The following is a 17,658-nucleotide window of genomic DNA, read 5'->3' on the forward strand; positions in this document are numbered from 1 at the left end:
TCTCTCAGAATCACACCATCATTACCAACCCTGACTCCTGACCTGACCAGACCTTGGATGACAATCTTGACTTCAAACTCCCAACAGGACCTCAGGCTCAGACCTTGGACTGTCCTTCTGACTATGAACATTTGTTGTTCTTCTTGATTTAGAGAGGGTTATTCCTGTGTAGCCTGGGCTGGTCTGTAACTCACTATATAGACCAGGCAGCTCACTAATTCAGAGATCTGCTTGCCTTTGCCTCCCAAGTGCTGAAATGGATTAAAGGCATAGTCCATCAAGCCACACTCTGATGAGGGCTGAATTTTGATTGATTGATCGATTGTGTATGCACATATGGAAGTTAGAGGACAGACAATTTGATAATCAGTTCTCTCTTTTTACCACATTGGTTTCTAGAGATGGAACTCAAGGTCCTCAGGCTTGGTGGCAAGAATTTTACATACTGAGCCCTCCTGTGCCTTCTTCTTTAGCCAACTCCTACCTACTCTATCTGGCTAGCACATGAGAGGCAAAAGCAGGTATATTTCTGTAAAGTCAAAGCCAACCAGGGCTATATAGTGAGAACCTGTCTCATGCAAACGAATGAAAGTGATTTAAATTGCACACCTCTCTAGAGCACCTCTTTGCTTTCCAAGCTGCTAGGACACTCCCCACCCCAGTCTTGGACACTTAGAACCTGATTCTCCTGACAACTCATGTCCAGCAAAATAAGTAGCCCGACTCTCTTGACTTCTTGACTGCTTCAGATGAAAACAAATCATATTGGGGGAGGGGGTTGTCAGTGGATGACATCCCTAAACAGCCAAGTCAAACCCCAGACTGCTTTCCCTGACCCCTGTCTCAGCTACAGTGTACTTATTTATAATAATAAATAAATCTTTGGGCCGGAAGGGGTGGGGCCAGCTGGAGCAAGCAGAGGTCCTAAAAAGTCAATTCCCAACAACCAGATGAAAGCTCACAACTATTTGTACAGCTACAGTGTGTACTCATATGCATAAAATAAATAAATCTTTAAAAAAAGAGTCTGTACAAAGATTTATTTTATGTATATGAATACACTGTAGCTATCTTCAGACACACCAAAAGAGGGCATCAAATCCCATTACAGATGGTTGTGAGCCACCATGTGGTTGCTGGGAATTGAATTCAGGACTTCTGGAAGAGTAGTCAGTGCTCTTAACCTCTGAGCCATCTTTCTAGCCCCCGAAAAGTCTTGTTTTTGTTTCTGGTTTTGTTTTTTCCAGACAAGGTTTTTCTGTGTAGTCCTGGCTGCCCTGGAACTCACTCTGTAGATCAGGATTGCCTCAAACTTAGAAAATCTGCCTGCCTCTGCCTCCCAAGTGCTGAGGTCAATGATGTCTGCCACTATACCCAGCTGAGACTGTCAAGTCTCATTTGGTTTTGTTTGGTTTGGCTTTTTTGAGACAGGGTTTCCTTGTGTAGCCCTGGCTGTCTTGAAACAGGCTATAGACCAGGCTGGCCTTGAATTTGAACTCAGAGATTTACTTGCCTCTGCCTCCCAAGTGCTGGGATTAAAGGAGTGTGCCACCACCACCTCTTAAAAGTGTAAATTTTAAGGGGACACTTTGGACCCCAATTTTCTGCTGCCCAAGCCAGGTTAGGTGAATGAACAGTAACTTGTGTTTTGCTTTTCGAAATAGAGTCTCATTATGTAGCTTTTGGTTAGTTTGGAACTTAACAATATAAACCAGGCTAGCTAGCCTTGAACTTATAGAGATCTATCACCTTAGTGGCCAAGGTGAACAGACTCTCTCTCTCTCTTTCTTGAGACAGGACTTCTCTATGTAGCTTGTAGACCAGGCTGGCCTCAAACTCTGAGTCTGCCTGCCTCTGCCTCCTGAGTTCTGGGATTAAAGGCATGCACTGCCACCACCAAGCTGGTGAAAGTCTGTTACAACAGCTTACGTCCTGTTGCCCTCTTTAGCTTGGCTCCCACCATCCCCCAGAAGTCTCCTTTCTCACTGATAGTTCTTGGCTTTGGGCTTCTGCTTTTCCATGGAGTGGAAGCCCCTTTATATGCCTTCTTCCCTAACCAATCCTGCTATTCTTTTCAGACCCACGCCCCGACTCCCTGACCCCAACTGTATGCATGCTCCATTCTACATTTAACACTACCCAGGCCCTATTGCTTTCATTTAAAACCATCATCAATCAAAACATTCATTGTTGTAAATTTAAATTCGGAGGAAGGGAGACATTACATCATTACATCTCTGCACCTGAATGTCAGAAATGTAGATATGAGAGATATCCACTGACTTCCACTGTAACTGATGCTCCATGGTTCATCTCTCTCTTGTGTACATATGAACATATATGTGTTACAAGTATGTGTGCATATTCATGTGAGTATGAGTGCATGTTATGTGCAGGTATGTGTCTTTGTAGAAGTCTGGTCAAACATATATAATTTTTCAGGAGCCATCTATATACTCATTTTAATTAATTTTGTTTGTTTGTTTGTTTGATTTTCAAGATAGGATTTCTCTGTATAGTCCTGGAACTCACTCTGTAGACAAGGCTGGCCTCGAACTCAGAAATCCACCTGCTTCTGCCTCCCAAGTGCCACCATTGCCCAGCTTAAGATTATTATTATTTTTTAAATATATCTTTTTTTAAAGATTTATTTATTATATGTAAGTACACTGTAGCTGTCTTCAGACACACCAGAAGAGGGCGTCGGATACCATTACAGATGGTTGTGAGCCACCATGTGGTTTTGAACTCAGGACCTCTGGAAAAGCAGTCAGTGCTCTTAACCACTAAGCCATCTCTCCAGCCCCGATTATTTTTTAAATAAAGATTTATTCATTTTTAGAGCATTGATTATTTTTTCTGCATGTATGTCTGTGTGAGGGTGTTGGATCCCTTGGAATTAAAGTTACAGACAGTTGTAAGCTGCCATGTGGGTGCTGGGAATTGAACACAGGTCCTTTGGAAGAGCAGCCAGTGCTTATAATTGCTCAGCCATCTCTCTAGCCCCTTAAACCTTTTACGTCTTTTCACTTATTTTATGTGGGATTGATGCTTTGCCTGTATGTATATCTGTGTGAAGGTGTCAGAGCTTCTGAAGCTGGAGTTACAGGTAGTAATGAACTACCGTGTTGGGGCTGGGAACTGAACCCAGGTCCTCTGGAAGAGCAACCAGTGCTCTTAAGTATTAAGCCATCTCTTCAGCCCCTTAAGGTTATTTTTAATTAAAAAGGTATGCAGCATGTGTGTGTGGGTGGGTGTGGGGGCATGACAGAGTGTGTATGTGTGCACATGTGTAGACATGTGTGTGTATATGTGTGTGTGTGTGTGTGTGTATGACTGAGTGTGTGTATGTATGTGTATGTGTGTATAGGCATGACTGAGTGTGGGGGTATGCACATGAGTGCAAGTGCCTTCACAATCAGGAATAGGGTATTGGGTCCCCTGAAGCTGGAGATACAGGAATTTGTGAGCTGCCTGCTGTGAGGACTGGAAACTGAACTTAAGTCCTTTCCACATACATGTTCTTAACACTTAACCACTGAGCCGTCTCTTCAACCACCTAATTCATTTGAGACAGAGTCTCTCAAGTGGGACACGAAGCCTCATAAATCCACCTGTCTCCACTACCCTAGTGCTGGGACCATAACTGTGTGTCATGTGACAGGCTTTTTATATGGGTATGAGGGACTGAATTAAGAGTCTCATGCTTGTGCAGCAAGCACTTTGCCAACTGAATCATCTCTCCACTGTTCCTGGCTCATCTCCTGCTCTGCTGTGTCCATTTCAGGCCCAGACTCAGACAGGTACTGATGTTTGATGAATGAATGAATGAGTGACCACACTCCTGAACATATGAAGCAGAACAGGGCTAGCAGCTCCAGCAGAACCTCTGACTTTCCCATAAAGCACTGCCCTGACTCTCCGAGACTGGGCCTGTGAGCGCAGCCCCACCCTGGCCTGGGTTTTCTGGAACAGTTCCTATTTTAAAAAAAGAAGGAAAAAAATCTGCCTGAAGAACTTGTCAGACCAGAGTCTGAGTGTGGGTTTGGAAATGCCTGCCATCCTTTTCCTTCACTACCTGGAAACCCAGACGGGTCATCCACAGCCCCCACCCACTGTCTCTGCCAGACCAAGTTCTCAGGGGCAGGTCTCCAGGGCATCCTTCATGGATTCTAGAGATCTGAGAAAGCAGTTTCAGTCTGTTAGGGGACCAGATAGCATGGGGAGACCTGGTAAGGCTGCTAAGGCTGGTCTTTGAGATGGTGCTGCCCCCTGGTGGTATATAGAAGGAAGGTCAATTGTAAACTTGATTTTCAGCCAGCTTCAATCATTTCCTTCTTTCTACAAACCATGTCTCCTATCCAGATCGTGCTGGATTGGGCCGGGATGTTGGCAGTGCAGAGAGGAGAGGAGCACCATTTCTGCTCACAGTGATCGTAAATGTTGAAAATCCACACTAAGCTCCTGACCCCCACCACTGTGACCTGCTCCCTCCTCCCCTTGAAGCCTCCATCTTCCAAAATATTATGAGTCTTCTTCAACTCTTTACCTGTCTCTGATCCCCATAAACGCACCATCACCACCTGTGTGAAACACAGTGGCCTCTTCTAAGACTCCCTTGTGGCTTTTACTGCTGAAATGAAACTACTGTGACTGGTCTAGGGCCTAGGATAACACCCATTTGCTTCCAGTGACCTATGAGACTTAACAGCCCTGCCTGGCCTATGCATCTCTCAGTTAGGTATCCTCCCTCCATTTCTCTACTCTCCAGCCTAAGCTGGACTGTGCACCTCTCCTCCATATGTCCACATGACAGGCTGTTGCTCAGCCTGCTCTTTTCTGTTCAGAGGGCAAAGGGCTCTGTCTTATTGATCCTGTTTGTGCTGGTCAGTGCTGCATCCATCATGGCCAGCATGTCACTTGGGTTGGCCTTGAATTTGTGCGACAGCTTTCCTGGTTCTGTTTCCCCAGAGATGGAAACCAACTACTACCTCCCTTCTCCCACAGTTCAGGGGATAGAATTCAGGACAATTCAGGACTTGCTGCAGCCCCCCCTTTTTTTTATAAAGATTTATTTATTATATGTAAGTACACTGTAGCTGCGTCTTCAGACACACCAGAAGAGGGCGTCAGATCTCTCATTACAGATGATTGTGAACTACCATGTGGTTGCTGGGATTTGAACTCAAGACCTCCAAAACAGCAGTCAGTGCTCTTAACCACTGAGCCATCTCTCCAGTCCTTGCTGCAGTCTTTTGTTTATTACTTATTTATTTATTTTAGGTTTTTTTGGAGGGGTGGTTTCGAGACAGGGTTTCTCTTTATAGCCCTGGCTGTCCTGGAACTCACTCTGTAGACCAGGCTGGCCTCAAACTCAGAAATCTGCCTGCCTCTGCCTCCCAAGTGCTGGGATTAAAGGCGTGTGCCACCACTGCCCTGCTTTGCTGCAGTCTTTTAGAGGACCTGGGTTTGATTGCTAGCACCCACATGGCAGTTTATAACTCTCTGTAACTGCAGGGAATTAATACCATTTTCTGACCTCCACAAGCACCAGCAATTCATGGTACTCATACCTAATGTAGGCAAAACATATTACACATGAAATAAAATAAATAATTTAGGACCTTTCACATGCTAGGCAAGTGATCTAGCACTGAGAATTATTTCATTTATGTGTGTGTATATGTATTTTAAAGGGTCTCACTATGTTGCTTCGATGTTTGAGCTGGAATTCACTCTGTAGCAGGCTATCCTTGAACTCACAGAGAGCATCTTTCTTTTACCTCCCCAGTAGTGCTTGGAAAAAAGGCATGCAACTATTGGTGGTTTGCTAACTGGTCTTATGTCAACTTGACACAAAGTAGTTATCTGAAAGGAGGGAATCTTACTTCATAAGATCCAGCTGTAAGGCATTTTCTTAATTTATTATTTATAGAGGAGGGCCCAGCATTGTGGCTGGTTCCACCCCTGAGTGGTCCTGAGTTCTATAAGAAAGCAGGCTGAGCAAGCCGAGCAAGCCAATAAGCAGCACTTTATTATTATATCTAAGTACACTTCAGACACACTAGAAGAAGGCTTCATCTCTTTACGTATGGTTGTGAGCCACCACGTGCTTGTTGGCATTTGAACTCAGGACCTTCAGAAGAGCAGTCAGTGCTCTTAACCGCTGAGGCATCTCTCCAGCTCAGCAGCACTCTTCTATGGCCTCTGCATCAGTTCCTGCCTCTAAGTTCCTACCCTGTTTGAGTTCCTGTTCTGACTTCCTTCAATGATGAACAGTGCTGTGGAAGTGTAAATCAAATAAACCCTTTCCTCCCCAACTTACTTTTGGTCATAGCGTTTTCTTCACAGCAATAGAAACCATAACTAGGAAACGTTGCAAAAACAAAAAACAAACAAACAAAAAACCTGTTTTTGCGATAGGGTTTTACCATATACCCTTGGCTGGCCTGGAACTTGCTATACAGATCAAAATGGTTTTGAACTTCCATTGATCCTCCTGCCTCGACCTCTGAAGTCTGAGTTCCACATATGAGTCATTAATATATTCTTTGTTTTGTTGTTGTTATTGCTATTGCATGTGTGCATGTTGTGCCTGTGTGTGGCTACGTGTGCCGTAACACATGTGTGAAGGTGAACAGACAACTTAGAGGTTTGTTCTTTCATTCCATATTTACACTGGTTCCAGGACCTAACTTAGATGCCTAGTCTATTTGTTTGGGACAAAGTCAATGTATATTCAGGCTGGTCTCAAACTCATCATATTCTTGTCTCAGCTACTCAAGGACTGGGATTACAAGTTCCTGCTACCAGAACACAGGTTGCAGGTTCTTAGCTCCTTTCTGCATTCTCATGACCCTCTTGTGAGGAGTAGCACTTTCCCAGGGACCTTTAAGGTCATGCGGTCCAGCCCTGCCCCCGCCCTAGCTCCAACCCGCTTTTCCGAGTTTTTGCAGAGGCTAAGATTCCAGCTTCAATCTTCTGGATCTCAGCTACACCCCTAGTTTTGGTCCCGCCTAGACCCACCCTGCCAAATTCAATGTGTATGTGTTCCCGCACCCTAAGTCAATCCATTAGGGTAGAGTTCATGGAGGTCCCTTCTATGATGGGACACTTACAGCTTGTGAATGTTCGACTTACAGTCTGGTAGCCTTCACGTTGGTATTGAAGTGTTGTATGACTGGATCTGAGAGCTATCTTCTATTAACCCAGTCTAGTGCCTTGGACAAGTTTCTTATGCTTTCTGAGCCAGCACTGGTAAACAAAGATGATGTGCAAAGCTCTGGGGTAGGGTAGAATCTTAGCCTGCCAACTCTACCACCAGTTGGTCTTCTGTCTCATTTGTTCTCCAGGCATCCTCTCAAGCCTTTTGTCTCATTTCTCTTCTGCCCTCTACCTGTTACTTTTCCTTTTCTGGGTCTCTCAAGGTGCATTACTGTCTTCCAGTACCCTCCTGGCTCATAGGAGTCAGCAGCTGGCAATCTCTGCCCTCATCATCTAGAGAGGGATTGACAGGATAGGCAAAGTTAGGGGACTGGGTCATGCCTAGTGCTCTGGCTTCCAGCTTCTGTCCTGGCTTAGACTATATCTGTGACCTGGAAATATGTAGGGAAGAGGAGGGATGGTGCATTCAGAGAGTATAAAGCAGCCAATATCCAAGCCACACTTGGCAAAGTTGGCCTGGGGGAACAGGGACCCCCTCCCCCAAGCTCCCCAAATACATCATTTGAAGGGCCCTATGTAAATAAAATAGAAAGATGGTTTCATTGGTTAATAATCACTTACTACATAATCATTGGATCCTAATTTCAGATTCTAGTACCTAGTAAGCTAGAGTCTTGTAAAGGAAGGAGTCTTATTAAATACCTGTAACTCAAGCTCCAAGGAATTTGATGTCTTCTGGATTCAAAGCACATAGGCACATACACCTCCTTCCAATGGTCCACAAACTCCCAAAACCCCCAGTTCCAGGAAATCGAATGCTTTCTTCTGGCCCAAGAGCACTGCCCTTGTGCACAAACCATACTCATCCACATACATAATACACATAACTAAAAAATAGAAATCAGGGGTTGGTGATATGGCTCAGCAGTTAAAAGCACTGGTTACTCTTCCTGAAGGCTTAGTTTTAATTTGTAGAATACACATGGTGGCTTACAACATTTGTAACTCCAGTTCCAGGGGTCTGATTTTTGGCCTTCATGGACACCAAACGTCCACATGGTACACAGACATACATGCAGGCAATGTATATACACACAAATTAGCCAGTTATATGGTTTACACTCTTAATCCCAGCACTTGGGAAAGTAGAGGCAGGTATATCTCTGAGTTTGAGGCCAGCCTGGTCTACATAAAGGTTCTAGAACAGCCAAGGCTACATAAAGAGAACTCTCTAAAAACAAAACAAAAAAACCTTAAGTAAATTAAAAAAAATTTTTTTTCCTTTTAAAGACAGGGTTTCTGTGTAGCTCTGGCTGTCCTGGAATCACTCTGTAGACCAGGCTGGCCTCAAATTCAGAGATTAAATGCATGCAAGCACCACTCCTAGCCCTTCAATATGAACTTTAAGTATAAAACAGCACCTGGGTCAGTCATTAAAATATTCTTGCTCCTGGAGTTGGACTCAGTGGTTCAAATGTTGTCCTCCTTTAATACAGGTCTCATGTTGTAGTGGCTCCCAAACTTAAAACTGTTTTTTGTTGCTACTTCAAAACAGTGACTTTGCTTTTTTTTTTTTTTTTTTTTTTTTTTTTTTGGTTTTTCGAGACCAGGCTGGCCTCAAACTCAGAAATCCGCTTACCTCTGCCCCTCCCAAGTGCTGGGATTAAAGGCATGCACCACCACTGCCCGGCCACTTTGCTATTGTTATGAATCAAAACGTAAATGTTTTTTTTTAGTAGTCTTAGGCTACCCCAAAGGGAATACAACCCATAGGTTAAAAAGCTCTGGACTAGAGGCTGCTGCTGATTGAGATCCTAAACAGCGGTGGCTTCCACTCTGGTGGCAAGGATGAGAACAGAGGCAAAACTGACAATTCCCTCTTCTCTGTTAACACCCAAATAGCTCATCTTCAGGAAACTTAACCAGTGTTCCATCGGCTTCTAGAGCATACAGCAGTGTCAACTTAGGGCAGCAGAATTCATTCCCCGAGATAGTGAGGACTTCTGGCAGCAGGTAATGCTTCTCTAGAGGTTGACTAAGCGACACATCTGGTCATATGGTTAACCTAGAGTTGGGATAAATGCCAGTCACAGGCCATCTGGAGGCTTTGACTTGTGGAGGTTGGTCTTGGTTATTGGGGCCAAGAGGTCAGAAATGCCCAAGCTGTTTCCATGAACTGCTCTAAGTCTGTTTACTTTTGGGGAGGTTCTTTAACCTTATCACATAAAATACTTATTCATCCATTAAAAAGTTTGGTTTTGGGGTGGGGGTTGGAGGACTGTATAGATGGCTCACTGGTTAAGAGCACTGGCTGCTCTTCCAGAGGTCCTGAGTTCAATTCCCAACAACCACATGGTGGCTCTCAACAACCATCTATATTGTGATCGATGCCCTCTTTCTGGCACGCCAATATGACAGATCACTCATATACATGTGTCAAAAACTACCCTCTGACCTCAGCATGGAACTCTACATGGTTACAAAAACAGACTCCTCCTCCAAGCTGCCCTGTGACCTCCGCAGGTCAGAAGTATGCCCTGGTATATGTATATGCCTGCAATCACACATAAAGTGCTTTTTAAGTTTAACTTCATCGAGCAAGTGTTGCCTTTTGACATTAAGAAAGCTAGTAAGTATACAGGCTTGTCCCACAGGTGTTTCTGTCCAGAGGGGTGGGGCAGGCACTTCCTGGTTTTAGCCAGACATCAGCATGTCTGTATGACCTTTTGGTATCCTCTTAGATATAGACATACACATACACCAAAGGAGAAAGGGGTAAGGTTTTTGTTTTTAAAGTCTTTTTATTTAAAAACAAAAACAAAAAAGAAAACCAAATCAAAATATTTCCCATTGGAGGCTATTTCTTTTTTTGTCTTTTAAAAATTTTATTACACAAATATCTCCCATCCCCAAGCGTCAGAAGAAAGACATCGTTGCTCTTTCTAAAACCAAGTGGGGAACTTTTAGAAAACAAAGTCCAACTAGCTTTCTTCCTTCCCTGACCCAAAATAATGCCAATGTGTCAGCTGGTGGCCTAAGACTCATTCCCTTAATGCTTACATTTAATTTAAAAATCTTAGCACAACATTGGAGATCGACTCTAAATAAGCAACAAAAAATATATATTTACAATATTTCCCACCCCCCAAAAAAACCAAACCCTTTAAACATAGTGACTTTAGGAGTTTTATTTATTGAGCAGTTATTTTTTTAATCACCAAGTGATTTTATATTATATATATATAGTTATATATATATATATAATTTTCTTCCTTTCCTTTGTGGTTTTTTGCCCCAGTATGTGGAAAGATGAAGGCAGAGGTCAGGTCCTGCAGTTTGAGGCCAGGCTCTGACAAGACTGCAGCTAAGAGTAGATGCAGGACTATGAACTCATGTGTTCTACGTCCTCGGAGACACTTCTTTCTCTCTTCTGCAAGGACCAACTCTCACCTCTAAAAACCATTCTCCCTCATAGTCCTAAAGAAAAGTAAGACCCAGCAAGGGCTTCAGTCCATCTGCCACCATCCTGAGCTCCCTTTTCAACTGACAAATTTCTGCATGGTAAAACACTTGTTTTTTCTAAATTCAAATGCAAAGACCAAACCCAGACAAGCCATCAGCTTAGAAATTTCTGTGGATGAACTGTCCCAAAGGTCAGAGGCACTCTCCCGGCACAATCCCTGCTCTGAAAGGGTCTCTCCACCTCCCCTTTCATAAAAAGACAACAAACAAAACTTAGTAATTTTAGTATTTTCCACAGGAGCAACCAAAAAGAAAAAAAAAGTCAGGAAGCTTCTAATTATAGGTCATTAATAGTATTAATAGGGTTTTTGCTCAACACCCAGGGTTCTTTACAGAAGTTCCCCCAACTGAGGCACTCTGGAATAAGTCACTGGCGTTTCCTTGACATTTCAGTCCCAGAATTCTGGGACTCTGAAGACCAATGGAATGGCAGAGGGTCATGGGAGCAGACTGCTGTTTTTAAGGTGCAGCCAAGAGAAAAATCAGCAGATTGGAAGAAATAATGCCACCCCTTGCCAGAAACCCAGTTTTCCTGGAAAAAGTCTAGTTATTGCCAGGGTCAAAGCTGGGCTGGGTGGCAGAGGGGACACTTCTGCCTCTATTGCTTTGGCAGTGGCAAGGGTACAGTTAGCATCTCTCCTTGGGCGGTTCACACTTCAGACTCATGGTGCCCGGGCTCTGCCCCCTCCTGATGGAGTTTAGGAAAGTCTGAGGCTAGATAACAGGAAATGGGGAGGGAAGTGGGAAGGGGTATGTTTAAGGTTAAGAGAAGGCGGGGCAAGGCTGTGCTATCAATTATCAATCTCCTATAGATGGGGAGCAGAGTGCAAATTTGCATGTATCACTGACAAACTCTGGCCACAGGCCTCTGCTGAGCATCTCCTCGTACTCTAAATATTGACCCAGAATAGTTCCGACCATTTTCTTTCTTTCATTTTTTTTTTTAAAGTGCAAAAAGCTCTCTGCTGCCCTAGAGAGAGGATCTTTGGACAGGCCGTTCAATGCAAAGTCAAAGGGGGCAGCTTGATGGGGCTTGAAGAGGGGCAATGAGAAGTGGGAGACATCATGCTCCCCTCCTTCCCTGCACATACGTGCAGCACACTTAGCCAGACACACAGAGGCACATGCACACACACTTCCAAGGCTGCAGGCAGAGGGTAGGTTTTCAATCAGGACTCCCCTTAAAAGGCACCAGGTCAGTGAGCTGCTAGGTTATACACAGGCCTGGGCTCAGAGGGCCATGCTAAACCAGAGCCCAGAAAAGCCTGGCTTGGAGGCAGGTGGGGATTCAACCAGTCTTCTGTTTCCCCCACCTGGAGAAACATGCTGCTCCTTCTGAGGACAGAGGACAAATGGAAAAGGGCAGTTGGTGGGCAGCAATGGGTGGGGAGGGGTAATGATGCCTGTCTTAGAATATGCCTAGGTAGCAATGATATGGGCATTTCTGGGGGCAAAGTTCTAGCTCCTCTGAAGAGCTTTTGATAACCCCAAGTAAGTGCAACAATGGACAAGTGGGTGACTAGTGGAAAAGTTTAGGGGGAGATGGCAGGATGGGGACTGTATTGAAAGAGTGAGTGTTGGACAGCATCAAGCTCAGGGACAAGAAAAAAGGGCTATCACAGACACGGAGCAAAGCTTCAGACAACTCACAGCACCATTAGGCCTGCCAGGCCTGCTGTTTCTAGGGCTGCTGGCTCCTCCTGCAGAAGCCGGGAGAGTATAATGGAGGAGAGACACGCAACGGACACCATGAGGAGAATCTGGCCATGGAGGCAAGGCTGCCTTCCTCCCTAGAGTTTGCTCAGAACCAGGCACTGCTGGGGACTATGGGTGAGAAGGGAGGGTTCTTGGCCCAGTGCAGGTGAAAGATGCACAAATTCCCCCAAACTGAGAGCCCAGCTTCCTAGCTGGCAGACGAGCAAGCAAGCAGGTACTGGGATAGCACAGCCTCTGCTTTCTCCTTGATCAACCTCTCCTTTCTTTTCCTTGGGAGGGAGAGGAGCAGGCAATAACCTTGGTGTCCACCAACCTCTCTGCCCCACCTGTGGGAGAAGGGCTCAGAGAAAAGAGAGCAGAGAGGGAATGTGTCGTTGGCCTCAGAGCCTGCGCAGGGTCAGGGAGAGGCTCTCCTTGGTGGGAAGGCAGGGGAAGATTTTCCTGTTCAGTCTGGGGTGAGCATGTCTTAGCTAATCTTCTGTATCAGCTTCTCATCAGACAGGCAGTAGAGGCTGTTGATGGATAAGTCTGAGATGAAGTGCTCACAGGCTTTCCTTGTGATCTGCTTGCATCCTCGAAGGTCAATCAAGGTGACATTAGCAATTCGCCTTAGGAAGAACAGGGTCTGGTCTGTCAATTTATTGCAACCTGTAGGCAACACGGCCAAGAGAACAAAGATTACAAACATAGCCACAGAGGCCCGTTTCTGTCACTCTGTTATCCCAGTATCTTTCTCCAATGCTCTTTTTGTCACCATGCAGAAATACCAGGGTTGCCATCAGTACTGTGGCCTCTTGTTGCCTGTTTCTAAGGACCATGGGCAAGTGAGCACAAGGGCCATTTGGCTGAGCAAACTACAGCTGGACAGCAGTCAAACATGCAGGCATCTGAGTTTACTACCCACCTGGTTTAAAAAGGAATAGAAAAGTCTCTTATTATCATGCAGACACAACTTTGTTTGGAGAAAGTCTCTCTATGAAGTTCTGGCTGGCCTTGAACTTAAGAGATATGCATACACCCGCATCTCAAGTGCTGTAATTTTTGTTTGCTTGTTTTTTGAGACAGGGTTTCTTTGTGTAGCCCTGGCTGTCCTGAAACTCACTCTGTAGACCAGGCTGGCCTAAAACTCAGAAATCAACCTGCCTCTGCCTCCCAAGTGCTGGGATTAAAGGCATGCGCTACCACTGCCTGGCTCAAGTGTTGTAATTTAAAAAGGTGTGTGCCACTACAACTGGCCAGAAATAAATTTTTAAAATTTATTCTATTATTTATATTTTTGAGATGGGGCCTCCCTATATATCCCTGGCTGACCTCAAACTTAAGAAATCTACCTTCCACTGCTTCCAAAACACTGGGATTAGATTAAAGGTGCTTGCCACCATGCCCAACTGCAAACTTAAAAAAAAAAAAAAAAAAGAAGTTGTTTTGCATTCATGTGTGTGCATACTGCCATGTGTATAGGTGCTCAAAAGGCTAGCCAGTGTCAGATCCTTAGATGCTAGAGTTACAGGTGTGCTCTCTACTCCATGCAGATATGGACATGGCTCAGAAATCAGGGCCATCACCTCATATAAACTAAGATAGCATACCTGCCATATTGAGCTCTGTAAGGGAGTATCGAGTGGAAGACCCGACAGCAGTTAGTAGGTTGGAGGACTGATCTGTAAGGTGGCTGCAGTGACTGAGGTCAAGTCGAGACAAAAGGGGCATGTGGCGAATGATGAGTCGGAGAGTGGCATCTGTGATGTCAAGGCCTGCCAGTCGGAAGTCAGTCATGTTCCGGAGTTTGCTTCGATTGTCTTGACCTGTGCAGGCAAGAAAAGAACTTAGATCAAAACTTTGAATTCTCTGCTAAAGCCCCAAGTGGCAGCAGCTATGCACTGGTTAGGACCCCCTTGACAGGATTAAGCAGAGCAGCCCACATTCAACCCTTCCTGTAGGGAGTGAAGAGAGAAGCTTTCAGTCTTCTCAGGGCCAGTGTATGTAGAAAAGGTCTTCTTTCTTCACAGTCCTATGATCCTGTTACCACCCAGCATTCAAAACATTTTTGATGTCCTCCTCTGTCTCAGAAGTCTTACAAGATTTGATCAGGTTTATGCTCTCTGGGACCAAATTCTTAAAATGTATAGAATGGACTTCTTCCTGTGTGTTTGCTGAGCTATTTGCTTGTATATAGCCACTGTATTTTAACCTCATATACTTCCAATCTTTCATAGTTTAATTCTGAGACCTTAAGTTTCAAGCTTCATCTAAAAAAAAAAAAAATCAAAGACAGGTGAGGCAGGCCCAGAGCATACCTGGCTTATCTGTGGGTGGAGTCAGCAAGTCCCGAATTTGAGGGTCTTTAATTCCCACTGCCCACCGAAGATCAAGGGTCCTGAGAAGGGGGCAGCTGGAGGTGCTGAGGGCAGATACTGCAGACCAGGAACAGCCTGCTAGGAGGAGGTCTTTTAATCCTACAACAAATGGAAACAGACACACAACATATTCTACTTAAAAAGAAGTCAAATTGTCATTTACCAGCTGTTCTGAGCATCACAAATGGATCTCTAGTTTACTGGGAGAGGACTATGTTCTAATCTAGTAACCACGTCAAAAGATTTTCATGGTGTCAAGGCCTCCAAATTACAACTTTTAGTTTGATGTTAAAACCAATAGCTGGAACACCAGGTGGTAGTGTCCCACATCTTTAATCCCAGCACTTAGGAGGCAAGAGACAGGTGGAAAAACTAGTCTATAAAGTGAGTTCCTGGACAGCCAGAGCTACACAGAGAAACCCTGTATGAAAAAGAAAAACAAACACATAAACAAAAGAAAAATCCCAAATGCTGGAATTGGATGTGATGGCACATACTCAATCCCATATTCAGAAAGAATAGGAAGGCTGTTCTCTTTTGAGTTCTGAAGAGTTCAAGGCCACAAAGTGAGAGCATCAAGACAAAACACACACACACACACACACACACACACACACACACACACACACACACTTCAACAATTGCTGGGCACTTTAGGGAGACGGCTAAGAAATTTTTAAAAAGCATTTACACTCATCGAAAAGACCAGAATTCATATCCCCAGAAACCACATAATGCAAAGTGGACATGGCATCCGGCCAGTAATTACAGCACTGAACAGAAGAGTAGGGGATCTCCGCAAGCCAGACAATAAGACTAGCCACATCAGATGCAAGCCCTGTGGTGTTTGATAGACCCTGCCTCAACTTTTGAAGTAGAAGAGTGACCCAAGGTTCCTAATATACATGTATACACAAATGCATGCTCGCCTACATTCATACTCATGAAAAGAAGGAAAATAAAGACCCAGTCGCTAAATTTCTACTAGAGCATTATTAGATGCTGTGTAGCTTCTGTCTTTCTGGGACCTTAAAGATGCCAAAGGGCTAACAAAGAGATGATGGAAGTAAAATCTGACTCAAATTTCATTTATGCTCAGGAAAATGCCAGCAGGGCTGGCAGCAGCAACCTAATCTCATTCTCTCTGTATCTAGTGCAGTCACCAATCCAGTAATGCCTTACACACTGGCAGTTACGATGCCCCTGCACCAACAGCCACGGTACAGGACTACTTCCCCAAACTGTATCGCATCAGTTGTAAGCAGTACTGACAACAGCCTAATGTTTCCTGCTGCTGGTCCTCTGGGCCCCAGGACAGTAGCAGGTCTGGCTGCTCACCTACCTGGCAGCCTATTGACCAGCCATGTCAGCTGCTTTTTGGAGATGTTAGTCCAACTGAGGTCGAGGCTTACTGGCTGCCGCTTGATGATACCACTGAGAGCTTGTGGTACGATGGCCTTACACCTACTCAAGTCAATTTTTGTCCAAAGTCGTTTATCACAGCACCTGTAAGACAGAAGAGAATTTAACTAACTTGATATTCCTGTCAAAGATGCTCCCAAAGCTAGAAGGCTTCTGGTAAAGGCTCAATACCTGAAGGTCATTCCTGTAAGTTCTCCTATAGAAAACTAGAAATCACTGTTATGTTCTACCTGCCCCTTTTTAACTAGACACTTTGCAAATCTGGGATAGGCTGGGAATGGTTTGGCAAGTCTACACAATAGTGTGCTGTATTCTCTTCCTTTGTACTAAAATGGTATGGTTCCTATTATACAATGTAAAAACAAATTAAACAATTTTTAGACATAGACTTTAATCTTTAACTTGGTTACAAGGTTTTTGACTTCTTACTGCCTAGAATTTCTTAGCTTGCTTCTTTCCCTTGTTAGTTATAGTTACATGGAGCTGAGGGAGATGAAGGATGCTACCCAACACCACCACATCTTGCCTTGAGCTCATTACTGCCTCAGGCCAAGTGAGGCTCTCTAGACAGCTCTCTTCCACCTTAAGTCATTAGGTTGCCTGTGAGCTTAATATCTAGCCAGTCCATCCAAAACTGAAAGTGAGAGGCCTTCTCATCCCACTCTACAAATGTTATAGTCTCCACCTCTGAGCTCAGCCTGCTTGGCAGAACACAAGGAAATATGTACTGGGAATCTTATATGCCTTGGCCTGGAAACCAAGGATTAGAGACTAGGAAGCCTACTTGCTTGACAAAAAGAAATTAAGATAATCTGGGTAGATCACATAAATTTCAAGTCAAGAAATAAGATTTGCACTGGCAAAGGTATTATAATTGACAAAAGTCTCACTGATAGCATACCAAATGTTGATGGTAGGAAATCTTAAATAAAAAAACCAACCAAACATACATACATACTACATCTCAGGGTGCATTGCTAGACCCATTCCAGAGGCTCTGATTTAGCAGGCCTGGGATCTGCTTTTCTTTTCTTATGTCTTAGCACAGATTGGTCTGGAGCTATACAGTCTTTGCTCATCCCAAACTGCAGATCTTCCCGCCTGTGTCTCCTGAATGCTGGCATCATACATGTAATACCATACTCTGGCACTACCATATGGTGACAAGTTTCCAGACATATATTGCTAGTCAAGACACCAAATTTTGGGAACAACAGTAATAGTGTGTGACCAAAATAAAAATTATACACCCTTCTAGAAAACCTTACAATGCTCCATAGCAATCTCTTTACTAGTTCTAGGAATTTTCCCACTAATGTCTATTGAACTGGAGGAAAAATGTCCCATTAGGAAGGATAATTAATTCTCAGCTTCAGGACTGGGCTCTACTTGAAGAAAGGATAATTCAAGTTTGGGGGATAATTAAAACTGGAAGCAAACACTGAAGGGGAGACCAAAGAGTACTAGAACCGGAATA

The 17,658-nt window shown here is 44.2% G+C and overlaps 1 protein-coding gene across 4 annotated transcripts in view; it reads right to left on the reverse strand.

Annotated features, from left to right (window-relative positions):
* Window positions 1–10,038: 10,038 nt before the first annotated feature.
* Window positions 10,039–17,658, reverse strand: part of Kdm2a (lysine demethylase 2A) — a 79,347-nt gene continuing 71,727 nt past the window's right edge. For 3 of the 4 annotated variants that reach the window (XM_031389178.1, XM_031389177.1, XM_031389179.1), the window contains 4 exons: window positions 16,102–16,265; window positions 14,700–14,858; window positions 13,992–14,207; window positions 10,039–13,050 (listed from right to left, as the gene is read on the reverse strand). In XM_031389178.1, the coding sequence (XP_031245038.1) occupies window positions 12,869–13,050; window positions 13,992–14,207; window positions 14,700–14,858; window positions 16,102–16,265 (721 nt within the window). In that variant the 3' untranslated portion in view covers window positions 10,039–12,868. The remainder of the gene's footprint in view (window positions 13,051–13,991; window positions 14,208–14,699; window positions 14,859–16,101; window positions 16,266–17,658) is intronic. The other variant, XM_031389176.1, reaches the window with a different exon arrangement.

This window comes from Mastomys coucha, unplaced genomic scaffold, assembly GCF_008632895.1.
Source record: "Mastomys coucha isolate ucsf_1 unplaced genomic scaffold, UCSF_Mcou_1 pScaffold21, whole genome shotgun sequence".
NCBI classification, from domain to species: Eukaryota; Metazoa; Chordata; class Mammalia; order Rodentia; family Muridae; genus Mastomys; species Mastomys coucha.